General features: G+C 34.9%; 2 protein-coding genes across 3 annotated transcripts in view; one reads left to right on the top strand and one right to left on the bottom strand.

The window, feature by feature from the left end:
- The window catches only part of Mf (myofilin), a 176,089-nt gene that overhangs the window by 87,044 nt on the left and 74,249 nt on the right, over positions 1-14,796 (top strand). The window contains exons 6-7 of one of the 2 annotated variants that reach the window (XM_069821649.1): positions 7,585-7,702; positions 7,910-8,196. In XM_069821649.1, coding sequence (XP_069677750.1) covers positions 7,585-7,702; positions 7,910-7,916 — 125 coding nt within the window. In that variant the 3' untranslated portion in view covers positions 7,917-8,196. Of the gene's footprint in view, positions 1-7,584; positions 7,703-7,909; positions 8,197-14,796 lie in introns of those variants that run through there. The other variant, XM_069821650.1, reaches the window with a different exon arrangement.
- Positions 8,311-14,796, bottom strand: part of LOC138696547 (arylsulfatase B-like) — a 39,346-nt gene continuing 32,860 nt past the window's right edge. Inside the window, exon 9 of the mRNA XM_069821645.1 lies at positions 8,311-10,112. Coding sequence (XP_069677746.1) covers positions 9,685-10,112 — 428 coding nt within the window. The 3' untranslated portion in view covers positions 8,311-9,684. The remainder of the gene's footprint in view (positions 10,113-14,796) is intronic.

Here is a 14,796-nt window from a genome sequence, read left to right as displayed (position 1 = left end):
CCGTACACGTTCTCAAGTTCAGATTAATATTTTAGGTTATAACTTATCATATGATCTCCTACAATTCTTTCAAAAGGAAAGGGTCAAATTCGACCTGGTACTTATGAAAAAAGGGTCATTGGGGGGGGGGGAACAAGTTCAGATTGAACGCCTTGAATAATATTCAACTTCTCTGACATAAAAGCTGAACTCGCTTCAAATTGCTGACTCACAACAGTGACGTCATGACACACTTTGAAATGAACACCCAGTATAGTGAGTTTCACGAATAGAGAGGGTTACCTCGCCGGTTTTTAAACCAGTAAGAGGTCAGTTTTTCAAGAGGGCGAGAGGACTACCGAACGTTTCAAAAGAAACTTCATAATTCTGGTAGAACATTCTTGTATGTATCATGTAGTGCGTTGTCCGCAACAATCACAAAATTAGGTGCAATATTAGCTAAAAGCTGCCCTGAAACCATATTTTTAAACGGTCGCTCTCCATTTCTTCGTAATAATCCTTAGTTGGACGCGATTTGAATACCAGTAACCTCTGTTCACTACCGGCATGGAGTATTATAATCCTGAAACTTTTTAATAATCGGCCACACGGAACTGGGTCATCACTAATTTTCCATAGTTTATCTCTCGTCATGTTCATATTTATCAATATTTTGCCGGGAAAGAATGTAGCACATTTGGTTGATCTTATATCTTTATTTGCACAAAGAAACTGATTACGCAGCGCAACTTTGTCCTGACGTTCCATCAAATAGTTTTGAACCTTATTATTTTCGTATAGCGGAACTTAGTGCTTCTCATCCGCCAGAGAGATGATCCAGACGCAGGGAAACTCAACTTCTTCTTGGCACTTTTTAATATATAATTCAAGCTTGGAATGTAACTTCCTCCACACAAACTTATAAAATATTCCTTCCCAATGCATTGCTGTCGAAATTACCTATATTATTTTAAGAACAATCCTGCTGCCGTTTTTTCGCTGGAATTTTCAATTCGCCAGTTTGTTTTTCCAAAAATTCTACTTTTTAATAATTCCAGTCGCTTTAATAGTTGAATAATTTCAAGGGAAAAATTGTTCCGGGACCGGGTATCAATCCTGGGACCTCTGGTTCAACGTACCAGCGCTCTGCCAACTGAGCTACCCGGGAACTCCACCCGACACCGTCTCAACTCTGCTTTACAGGGACCTTTACCTGAAAGACTAGATTTGTATGTTTTAATAATTCTCTCAGACACTTAGTCACGGATATAATACGTTTACCGCACCTCGAATCATTATATTCTTTCTGAAAATACTCGTGAACCCGCCATGTAAGCTCTGTATTTTCGCAACGAATATGGTTCCCTCTTCCACCAATTAAATAAGACACTATAATTTATTAATCATTCATAAGATAAAGCTTATACTTAAGATGGCAATTTTTTTACAAGTTCATAAGACCACAAAATTCACACCAAACTGCTTGAAAATGCAAACTGGTTATGACTGTAGCATCTGTACGCAATGGGAACTTCAGAAACATCAGCGACTTTTATTTCTAACCTCCCTATACCTACAACATATACAGTAACGTGCGGGTTTTCCAGGAATATGGTCAAGTAGCCTCTATGCTATCGAGTCAACCCTTTCTATTCGTGAAACGTACTATAGCTAAACTCTACGTGCTGGGAAGAGCGCTCCATAACCCATAGCTATAACATCAGTGAATGTACAGTACAAGCCCCTACAGTCTCGGCTGCGCGAAACGAGGAAACCGGGGCAAATTGAACGCTGCGCTTGCCGCCATATTGTTGGAGAGCTGACGCATAATAGCAATACGTAAATCACGCAAATTAACGCTGTGATGATCTAAAATTGACAGATTATGGCCATTTTCGACATTTAACGTAAAATTAGGACGAAATAAACATATTCAAAGTTTCATTGATATGAGTTAGAACATTAAAGAAAAGAAAATACGTACGCAGCAATTTATAGAAAACATACTCATACATCCATAAATAGGCCTACACAATACACATTATAGCTTGAATAATTTTACGATAATCAGCAAATTGTTAGGTTTCAGAGACACTAATATTATATTAACATACATTACTCTTAGATCACAAGACATAAATATATGCACCTTGATTGCACAAGTTCTTATTATAATCAAATTCTTAAGTGAAATAAATATGTGATAATCAGTATAGACTTGTTGTTAAGTTTTAAAGAATCGAAAATTATATTACCGATACTTCTAGACCACAGGACATAGGTAATCTGGCAAAATATAATGCGCAAAGGTAGCCAAATTACATTGAATTCATTCTTCAATTGATCTGTATAGCGCTAAATGCGCTGATCGATCAATAAATCATTTTAAAAAATCTTCAATTAATAAAGGGAATGCTATCAATTATAAAAAGTATCGGTACCTAATACATTGCAAACAATAGGTAATTTGAAGACCTAAAAACTAAACAATCACTTTATGCAAGATAAAAAAACCACATTTTTTATGTGTGGATTTTTTACATATTGTATTTTTATTTTAAATAAATAAAATAGATATATTATCATTGCTTGCGGAGTGATGATACATAATTTTTATGCACATATGTAATATCAATAAGATGCCATTCCTTGCTTTTGTTAATAAAATATATGTCCGGCAAAATGTAAAAGAGTTATTTATAGGTGAACTCTGAATCATAAGTTCACAAAGAAGGCTTAGCTTTTATAGCTATTTACTTATTTATTTATTTATTTATTATCTGTATATTTATTTATCCATATATGGATCTTGAATGAAAGTTTATAATCTTGCAGATAAATTAATTTACATAATAAAAACAAAAATTTATCTTTCCACTAATGTTTTAACATATGATGTGTAAGTCTAAATAATTCACACAGTGTGATTTCTCTACAGTCTGATAAGTATTCTTTATTGTCGTAAACTACTGATTGATTTTAATTATATTAATATTGTAACAACAGAGATAATATTATATCGTACCTTTTGCAAATGGCTTGGAAAATTAAACAGGGATGGTATTATCGCAACGCTCTCATGGTTAACATTCGGCAGGTCTTTGAGCGGCCTCATGCACTAACATTCGGCAGGTCTTTCAAATTTAATTGTATTATTGTTTTCAATTTCTTCCATTATTAAATGACACTTACTTGTCTAATCCACGTGGACTAAAACCGAGGTTGCAATGTCTTGTGCTGAGGACGAACATTAAGGTATGTGATTAAAAATTATTATTAAAGAGTTATTATTAAGAGTTAAGAAAGCCAACATAACAAACTAGTGCTTATTCTTATCGTGGAAGTAGACGTGACAACGTGACGCTTAGAGTGAAACCTACAGAGCAACAAAATTATGTTTTAAAAGTACACCGCACGTTATTGTATGATGCCGACATGTTAAGCATGAGTCCGCGGCGATAATATATCATCTTTCAAAATTCTATTGCCATTACTTTCACACTGTTCACTAAAAACACCCGAGACAAAACAAAGGACAAGTATGACAATCGTGTTTACCGCTCTATTTCTACCAGTAGCATGGCGGCGTAAACATGCGCAGACTGGTTTCAATTTTGGACAGCACACCAGCGCTCTGTGTCAGTCTAGTATATTATTATAACGTCTTTGGTACAGTACAGCCAATAGGAACTGAATATACGTTGTCGCTACTGTCGACTGGGGAACACGCGACAACTATAGCCCGGGGCAGCGTTTCCCTATTACTACATATGCTAGTGGATTATAGTGATTTTTTAGATGCCAGATTGAATTTTCTGTTACTAACTTCGTTTCGAATTTCGGGTACTGACAAATACTATAACTGGCAGTTATTTTCTAACTTTTATGTTGGCATTAATAACTTCGGTTTTCAGTAAAGTAAACTGATAATAATTCAAGTACTTAGGCTTGTGAATTAATAATTAATTAGTAATATCGGTATTAATATTAATATTAAACACAATTCTAAAAGGCGGTCAGAGCGTGGTGGCGACCACACCACCTCATTCTAGTGCCGAGGTCATGGAAACCATGGGGCTTTACCTCCATGCCCCCCAAGTGCCTTCATGGCATGTTACGGGGATACTTTTACCTTTTTTTTTATTAAACACAATTCAGTTCTGTTGCGTTGTGATTCCAATTCAACTCTATATTCAGGTAAGTGTAATGAAATAAGAAATAACTTATAGACCTACTTCGTATGAAACGTGCATATATTGACATTTTTTTATGAAATTCTTTCGTGTTTAGATTTTTATTAAAATGCCCAAGAGAGAAAATAGCATGGTAGTGACTTCTCCAAGAAAGAAAGCGCTTGAAAGTATTTTAAGTAAGCTATACATTTTAAAGTGGTGTTCTGTTTTCGGAATTCGTACTAATCCTTTCACCTGATCAAACTACATTTTTAGGTTAGATCTTGTGAATCGTAAACTGTTTAGTTAAAGCAATGAATTTCATGTTGCTAGACAAAATAAATTTTAATAATAGATCGTAACTTACTAATTCTAATTACCAACATAATATGCGAGAATTCCAGAAGTAAAATATACTATTACATAAATTATTGAATCCTGTAGAAAACACCTCGCAACATAAAGATGAGGTATGATAAATAAGTAAGACATGTAGTTATTGTTAATTATTATTATTATTATTATTATTATTATTAGGCCTATTATTATTATTCATCGTCCTTGCAGGTATTAGGCCTAGTGGCCTGTTACGGTCTCCGTCCATCTTTTCAGGGGGCGTCCCAAAGATCGTCTTCCATGTGTTATATATCGGAGAATTTGTCTTGGGAGTCTGAAATGGTCCATCCTATTGACATGGTTAAGCCATTTATGTCTATAGTGGTTGAGATGTTCATAAATAGGTGTAATTTCCAATTCTTTTGTAATTAGTTCATTCCTTTCGTGGTCATCAAGCTATAGCCGGCAGTCCTCCTTAGAAATCTCATTTCCGCAGTTGTTAAGCGTTGAACATCTGAGTTTCGGACAGTCCAGGCCTCAGTACCATACATGAGGACAGGTCTTACCATAACTTTATATGCTTTTAACCTGGTATGTTTTTGGGTTTTCGTGGTTATGAAAACCTGGTTGAAGGTTCTTAAGGCTCCATTAAAATGTTGAATATTTTCAGATAGGCCTATATCAGTAACAGGTAAATATGTCAAATTATAACCTAAATATTTAAATGAGTTTACCTGTTCTAACGTATGGGTACCAATGCAAAATTTACTCCTAACTGGCTGTTTACCTTGGAACGCCATAATTTTTGTTTTCTTTGGGGAAATTTTTACATTGAAATTTTGTGCTATTATATTCAAATGGTATATTGTGTATTGCAGCTCGTCTTCATCTGTAGCAAAAAGAATCTAATCATCTGCATATAATAATGCATCTAGAGTACAATCACAGTCTAGTATATACAGTCGCGAAGCTCAATACGTAGTAAATATGCAAACATTAGATAGTTGCTCACCATTAGGATCGCTAATATCGCCTCATTACAGGCAATGCAAAATAGTACCGTCACAGTCTATTGTTTCTAGCACCCTCAAAACTTAAGCTTCGTGACTGTATATAGTGGACTGTGGTACAATTTCGGAAGAGCGGGATGTTTCCATGAATTGTTAGTCGCCAATGTCTGATGATGGAGTTGATGTATATATTGAATAAAAGTGATGAGAGGGAGCATCCTTGACGAACTCCACAGTTTATCGGTTTCCATTCGGTATGTTCTGATCCGATAGTAATTTTGATAATATTGTGGTATTATTATTATTATTATTATTATTATTATTATTATTATTATTATTATTATATCAGTACGTAGCATTGTGATTTTTCTCTTTTTGGTGATAACTGGTATTAGTTGGCAACACTGAAGAGGCGGCCAAATTAGACTTTGAGGGTGCTATTCATAGACATTTCGCTAGCCCGCGCTACGAGCGTGCTAAACTAGCCCCGGCTATCGACTAGTTACTTGTACGGGATTCGTATCATTTCATATCGCTAACAATGGTTTATGAATACGAAAAACGTTAGTTCGCTGATCATCCACCGGAAACCCTTGCTAAGAATGTCTATGAATACGGCCCTTAGAAACTACACTTACGTGATCCTCACTATAGTTAATGTTTGTAAACAAAACGCATGGACCAAGGATGCCTATCCTGATACAGCTACTTTATACGAACCTTAATTACCACCAAACTTCGTTAAAATAACGCTAACAGCATGTTAACTAACGTGTTGTTAAAAATTAAACATCCTGTTTGTGTAATAGTGTTTCACCAACCCATTTGAGGTACTTTGTTTAGGTAACATGATGTTAAGAGTAATGTAACAGGAATCAAAGAAGCAGTGATTGTATAAAAGTTTACTGAATGTGCCTTTAGTTGTTGTAGTCATTTGTTTTAGCGGAGAATTGTATTTTTTACATTATGGAAGTATTGGAGACTAACATAATTACAGCGGAAATCGAGAAAAAGAAAGTGTAAGGAGCATTAATTTTACCTCATCTGAGAAATATAATTATTTTAGTAGATCTAGCAATTATATGAATGTAATTGAACTCAAACGTAGTGATGGAACTTTCATTAGGAAAAGGGAACAAGCATGGGTCTCTTTAACCCAATATTTTCAATCGCCATTTGGATGTGAAAACGCAAACTATGAAACAAATCAAAGTTATGAAAATATTAAAAGAAATGTTAAGACGGGTCATGTACAAGATACAGAGGGACATTTGAAAACTGACGGTGGTACTTTCACTCTCAAAGTTGATATTTTTAAGAAGATTCTTTCAATTATCCAGGTTCAAATAGAACCAATAGAACATGAAAATAATTGTGATGCTGAATAAGCGTTAACATTATTTTCATATCTTATATATCTAACATATCTTCACACGTCATTGATCACAATTACATGTGAAGTGTTAAATCAGTGAAATAAAGAAACATCGTTTTGAAAATCTGCAATTATATCTGAGTATTAGTACGAAATAATAATCACAGAAATGCTTACGTTAATAAACACATTATCTTCTCTTTACTGTGGATACAATGCTAATATTAATATGAATCATTTTAGTATTTATGACCATATCTATTCTGAATAACTAAAAATGCTGAAGTAGCGATTGCAGCTAATTGTTTTCACTGCAAATATATCTCGATATAATAATGCGGCATGTAACATATATTCTCTGGCAGCCATGATTCACGCTGTAACAGGACGTTAAGGATTTAACTGCGGGAGTATGCTATGTTAAATTAACAGTGGGTTTAACATGATGTTATCAGTAACAACAGTTGATGAAACATCACTTCCGTTAAGTTTACTGCTAAACTGCCTTAACGACATGTTAAATATTTAACAAGGGTTGGTGCAACTGGGCAAAGTGTCTCACAGCGAAGTTTGTGCGCCTTGTGCGGGATTGCTTGCGGAACCTTAAATGACGAGCGGCTGGCACAAACTTCTCTGGGACGCTCCGTGTTTATAAAGATTAAAGCTTGAAATTACTTTTGAATTAACTTATACCGAGTTATCGTTCCCACAGGACCAGTCCCCCATGCTTTCTACTACTACCTGTGGCGCAGGTCACACTGGGAGAACAAGCTGAATGAGCTGGACGACAGAATGCGCGGCATCGCCAGCTCCCCCGCTCACCTGGTCTAGTGAGTACCGAGATGGCATTTCATGAAAATACTTTGAAGCATACTCCAAAGTTACTACCGGTAACGAAAACAATACAGATACCTTACAAGTTTCTAAAACTATGAATTAGTGGCAATGTATTGAGATTGTCCTGTGCCACATGTAATGTAATGGAACTTTCTCGCAATATTCTTCTCAGTAAAACAAACATTTTTACTCTTTTTCAGCCCATGAGAAGTCAAGAATTTTATCAAAGCCTGTGAATTCAACATTTCTACCCGTAGCATCTTCAACTCAACTTCCATCTAACACAATAATTTAGGAAATTCCTGTCCGTAAAACTTGAAATCGCTTTCATCATGTTATCATTGACTGCCATGCTAAGATTTTCATGTTCACATAGCAGAATTGGAAGTGACATTTATTCCATCTGAATGTTATCATTTGCGTACAACATATCGCACAATGTATTTTTGTACAAAGCAGAAAATAAATCTTAATTTATTAATCATAAGACTTCTGTCTCAATTGTTTGTTTATTGATTCGGTAATTTCACAGTACAGCTAAGGAGGCGAGACCTGGCATGTGAACTGCGTGGTGCGGGAAAGAATGAGCTCTCAAAAAGAGTGTTTGCATAATGATGGTTAATATTATACGAATCTACCTTCCGAAAGTTCATCTCAGACTAAAACCTATCTTCACCCTCAGTACCCATTGGTGATATAGCCATGGTACATAATAAGTAGTGCTGTTGATCGATCAAAATATTTAATCGATTAACTATTTGAATTTGATCGATTAATCGATAGGTTAATCGAGTTTTGATCGAGTTGAAAAAAGTTTTAATATGCTGTAATACTAAATTATTGTTAAATTTAACTTGTGTTCGGTGATAAACATAAGTATTAAATTAATGTTGTAGGTATATATGTATATTATATTGTATTGTTATATTACAAAACAACTATTTTAATTACTTACTAACACATTTATTATGAGGCTTATAATTTATTGCGTCAATTTCTCCGGGAATTTTTGAAACAATCATAAATAACAAAAAGTATGAAGACTCACCTAGTTAATACTGCTTCATCCATTATTTTATTAAGTGCCGCTCTATGTTTAGTAACAATGTTTCCTACATCACTAAACACGAAAAAAAACTTTATTTTTCTGTCAAGAACTTCTCCACGATCGCGCAATTTAAATCCAAACGTTCGACCGAGTTTACCTCTCAAATTTTCATATGACATAATGAAGTTTACACTTCACAAACCACAGAAAACTGATTTTTTTTTCCTTATCAAACTAAACACACAACCTTCATATACAAACTCAGTATAGAAACTGCAATTACAAAACTACAGCGATCGAAACAGAAGACTGGCCCATATTGTAATCGAATTACCAGATTTTAAAAAGAGAAGGAGGTAGTTACGCTCCACTTGCACACATTGTAGACATGGCTATTTTTAAAGGGACGAGGGGGACAAATCCCAGAAAAAGTATATATTTCATATGATAGGAAGATGAGCTGACAACAAGGTCAAAGTTTTCTTGGAAAACAATAAAACTTAATAAGGGTTTCGCAATGTATTTCAACTTTCAATATAGGTAAACTAAGTCACCGTCCTCATAATTCCATCTCTTTCTGAATTGTTTGTGCAAAAATTTTCCCTGCTATACCTGGTTTACAGTTAGAAAAAAAAAACAGTACTCTTGTGCTTTTAAGTAAGCAATTTCCGAGAGAGAAATATCGGAATTTTTAGTATTAGTTCGTATTAACAAGATGAAAATTAATATCAACTACAACCGATTAATTTTAATCGACTCGATTATTCGATTAAATATTTTTTGATCAATTAATCTTACAACAGAAATTGATCGATTAATCGATTAAATCCCATAACCCTAATAATATGGTCACAGAGCAGGTCCTGTCAACTGTGTCTGGATGAGGCCTTACTCTGAACACATGAGGTGAACAACTGAATAATGCACTCACACCATCCAAGGTGTCCAAGTATTGTTGAACTTTAAAGGATTTGCACCTTCGAAGTCGAAATCAAAGTAATGCTGGGGGACAAGTGTACTTCTCTGATCTTGAAGGAGACGGTAAATAGTAGATAAGATCTGTGGGTACGAAGTCACCAAATTTGTAGTCTCACAAGGGTCTTCATGAAGGTTGAAGAGGCATGGAGTTTTTGTTTCGTAAGGATTGCAATCCGAAGAACGTTCGTATCCTCCCTTGTTATCACAGCTCACTTTTGCCATCTCTCTCAAGTGACTGACGTCCGTATCATTTTCATCTGATATGGACTTCCAAGCAGCGCTGTTGAAGAGCAAACTAACGTTGTACGGAGGATTGAATACGTCCTGTCCACTTTCGCCATAATATCCATCCAACTCCCCATGATCTCCAAAGAAACCTGTAAACAAATCTATCATGATCTTCTGTCGTATCAAATGAAAGAACGGATAAAAGGAGCAGAAAAAAGGAAAGAAAAATGCGGAGGTAAAGAATGATTAGGAAAAGAAAGAAAATGAATATACAAGATGGAAAGTGTTTAATGACAGTAACTTCACAGAGTAAACGCTTAAAACCAAAAGAACAGAACTTTCCTTTGTCATTTTGCCTTATTTCTTTTTTGTTTAGTAGGAAATCGGCTTACAAGCAAACATTCTGATGGGGGCAGATAAAAAAGTTAATTTTTTTCTTCCACCATGTTAATAATGTCAAAAGAAGTGCTTATACAAAATTTGGCCACTCGACCGCATTTACGAGGTGGTCCAGAAAGTGATTTTCCTTGGGATCGTTTTCAGAAAAAAAAAAGCTTGCATGGAAACATGTATTGAAACAGATACAGCAAATGTTGCGCTATTTGTCAACATATCCCCCACTGGAATTGAGACATTTGTCACACCATGGGATCAATTTTTGTATCCCTGTGTCGTAGAAGTCAGCTGCCTTGGATCGGAACCAGCGTTTGACAGCCGTCTATACCTCTCTGTCGATCTCACGATATGACAAATGTCTCAATTTTGGTGGGGAATATGTTGAAAAATAGCTCAACAATTGCTGTATCTGTTCCAATAAAATGTTCCAATGAAATTGTGTTTTCTTTCTGTTAACGGCCCCTGGAGAACTTATTTTTTACGATCCTCGTAATTGCAGTCGAGTGGCCAAAATTTATATAAGCACTTCTTTTGATATTATTAACATGGTGAAAGAAAAACATTTAAAATTTTTATCTGCCTCTATCAGAATGTTTGTTTGTTAGTTTCTAGAAAAAAATGGCAATATCGCAGTAAATACAGTGACATTTTCCAACGCGTTGAAACACTCCTCCGCGGTAGTGGGGGCGGTTATGTAGTCAATGTCAACATCAGAACATTTTCACTAGGTGACAGCCTTTAACAAGGAGCTGGGCTGGCCCCGCTTCTCTTTAATATAGCCCTGGTACATGTAATAAGGAAACTAAAAGTAAATAAGGACGGAACTCTGATTCACAAATCCGTGCAACTCGTGGCTTATGCGGATGACATAAACATAATGGCAACGACAAAAAGGGACCTAACTAAAACTTTTCAAGATCTTGAAGAAATCTCGAAAGAAAATGATCTACAAGTAAATATTGAGAAAACCAAAATGTTAATACAAACACGCAGGAATAACCTGAACAATAATACATAACAATTAGATCAAATAGAAATATATACAGTTCAAGATTTTACATATTTTACATATTTAGATACGATAATCAACAACAGTAATAATGGAATTCAAGAAATTTTATTTTTATTTTATTTTATTGGGTTATTTTACGACGCTGTATCAACATCTAGGTTATTTAGCGTCTGAATGAAATGAAGGTGATATTGCTGGTGAAATGATTCCGGGGTCCAACACCGAAAGTTACCCAGCATTTGCTCGTATTGGGTTGAGGGAAAACCCGGGAGAAAACCTCAACCAGGTAACTTGTCCTGACCGGGATTCGAACCCGGGCCATCTGCTTTCGCGGCGAGACGCGCTGACCGACACAGGTGTGAACAATGCAAGAGATAAAAAAATAGATTGTCTAAAGGAAACAAAGTATACTTTGTATTATTATTCATATTTAAGACTGAAGATATATATAGACAAACAAAGATAAGACTTTATAAAACAATAATAAAGACAATACTAATATATACCATATATGGTTGCGAAACATGGACAATAACAAAGAAAATAGAAAACATGTTAAATGCGTTTGAAAGAAAGATATTGAGAAGAATTTTTGGTCCAGTGAATGAACACGGGCTGTGGAGAATAAGATATAATGAGATATAGAAAAAATCCTGTCGATCCCAGGTGGTGACAGGAATTTTTCTCGTTGCCAAACTTTCAGAACGGCCCCGAGGTTCACTCAGCCTCCTATAAAATTGAGTACCGGGTCTTTCCTGGGGGTAAAAGGCGGTCAGAGCGTGGTGCCGACCACACCACCTTATTCTAGTGCCGAGGTCATGGAAAGCATTGGGCTCTACCTCCATGCCCCCCAAGTGCCTTCATGGCATGTTACGGGGATACCTTTACCTTTTTTTTTACCTATGAGATATGTAAGGAGCCAGACATAATGAAAGTAGTTAAATTATGTGAAGGTTGCAGTAGGCAGGTCATGTGCTAAGGATGAGCGAACAAAGTATAGGCCTTCCTTTAAAATCTTTAAAGGAAAAATGTATAGAAATAGACCAGTAGGTAGACCAAGAGATAGATGGTTTGATGATTTCAGAGAAGATAGGAGAAGGATTTTGGAAAGTAGAAACATGGAAAGGGATGCGATAAATAGGGAAAAGTGGAAGCAACGCCTGAAAAAAAGCCAAGTCCCGATTTGGGCTGTAGAGCTACAGAAGAAAAAGAAGACTGCCCTTAACGTCCCGCGGTACTCAGGCTTTAGATTGAAGCAAGCGCCTGGTAACAGCATTGTCAAACTTTCATTTCTTAAACTGATTTATTACTAATTAAACATTAAAATATTCTTAAACCGTAAACGTGACAGAAACATTATGTAAATGTTTGTTGGAACTGAGAACACGAAAGTTAACATGTTCATAAAATGTGTATTTCTAAATGTATTTAAAAGACAATTGAATCAAAATTAATGGTATAGAACTGTTATTTCTGAAAAATCTAAGAGCAAAGGAAAAAAATGGTAGAGGACTTTTCTATTCATAAAACGCTCAGGATTCGTCCCATAAAAGGACTATCATTGAACACCTTCCATTCTATAGAATACTGTATGAAAATTACTCGCAAGAAAATGTCTCTAAATATTATTTAATAATTTCCCTACAATACAATTTAATTCACTAATACACTGTAATATAGAATGTTAGTCGGGAGGCCGGAAGGAAAAACAGCTTTGGGGAGGCCGAGACGTAGATAGGAGGATAATATCAAAATGGATTTGAGGGAGGTGGGATATGATGATAGAGACTGGATTAATCTTGCACAGGATAGGGATCGATAGCGGGCTTTTGTGAGGGCGACAATGAACCTGCGGGTTCCTTAATCCTTCGCAGCACAAATTAATATTTTTTATGTTTTTCATTTCATGGATCATAATAAAGCTTCAATAAATTTTTTTCAACATTTTAACTCTGCACAAAATTTCAAAACATAGATGACACCTCTATGTATAATCAAGAAGTGGTTCCTTTGTGGAATATCTGTGCCATAAAATTTAGAAAGAAAGAAAACGGTGGTTCTTCTGAATAACCACTATGCTGCAAAGGGTTAAAGCCATTTGTAAGTAAGTAAGTAAATAAGTAATACACTGTAATTAATATGATATGATATAGGCCTATGATATATGATACGATATGATATGATATGATATGATATATGATATATGATATATGATATATGATATATGATATATGATATGATATATGATATGATATATGATATGATATGATATGATATATGACATATGAGATTATATATTTGATGTGAACATTTACAACCATGTAATTTGGATCTCTCAATTATTGTATCCGGTGCCACAGTTACATTCATTACAGATATATCTTTTGTAGAAGCTCTTATACTTGGCTTTCTACCCCATTTTAATTGCTCAGTATTCTCTCTTTAAATCCCAACAACTTAATTTAGATCATTCAAAATTTACACTTTTATGACTCAGTTCTTGATTTTCAGTACACTTATATCGGATACGCACTGTATCAATAATACTTGTTACTAAAACATACTACACCATTGTCCAATAAGTTCGTTATTATGTCTGTTTCTTGTGTACATTTCATTTTCAGATCTCACTAATTTTCTACATGTTATACTTCAATATTCTAGCTAGCATCCCCCGCCATACTCCTCACCTATTTTCATTATCTCTATCGTTTTACTTAATTCATTTCTTCACAATTGATACTTTATCACTCTGTTACTGATTTACCGAACACTTAGACTTTATCAAGGACACCCTATTACTAATAATACTTTTTACAAAAACATATTACACCATTATCCATATGCTCGTTATTACGTCTGCTTCTACTTATTATACTTCGCCATCCTAGCTAGCCTCCTCCACCATACAGAACTCTTTACCTACTTTCATTACCTCCATCGTCTTATCTACTTACTATTTAACTTCTTCTTCCACTCCTCTAATTCATATATCACTGTAATTAATAACATTAGCACACTACTTTTATAGCACTAAATGTAATTATGTTTATGTCGCTACTACAAACTAAAAAATAGAGTGATGACACGTGTAACCGTAAGTGGAGGAATTAACGATCGATAAAATTGGTTCATGAAGAGGTCTTCAGCGTGAAGAGTACCCGCGTGTTTGTAGACGTAAAAAAACACCGTATTATTAACGATCAAACCCATCCTTATTTAAATAAAATTGTGGAGTTTTTTTTCGAGCGTCAGTAAATCACTTTTGAATTCCAAATGTCATAAATAGAGCAAAATATTAGAAATGATTGTAGTACCGGTATGCATACTGTTATTTTACATAAATTTGTAAAAATGTTTACATACTTAAACTGCATAATATGTATATGAAGGCAAATATCTAACATTTAATAGGTCTATTATAA

This window comes from Periplaneta americana, chromosome 3 (assembly GCF_040183065.1).
Source record: "Periplaneta americana isolate PAMFEO1 chromosome 3, P.americana_PAMFEO1_priV1, whole genome shotgun sequence".
In the NCBI taxonomy this organism is placed as follows: Eukaryota; Metazoa; Arthropoda; class Insecta; order Blattodea; family Blattidae; genus Periplaneta; species Periplaneta americana.
The sequence above is the reverse complement of the archived record's forward strand: the minus strand, read 5'-3'. Positions and strand labels throughout refer to the sequence as shown.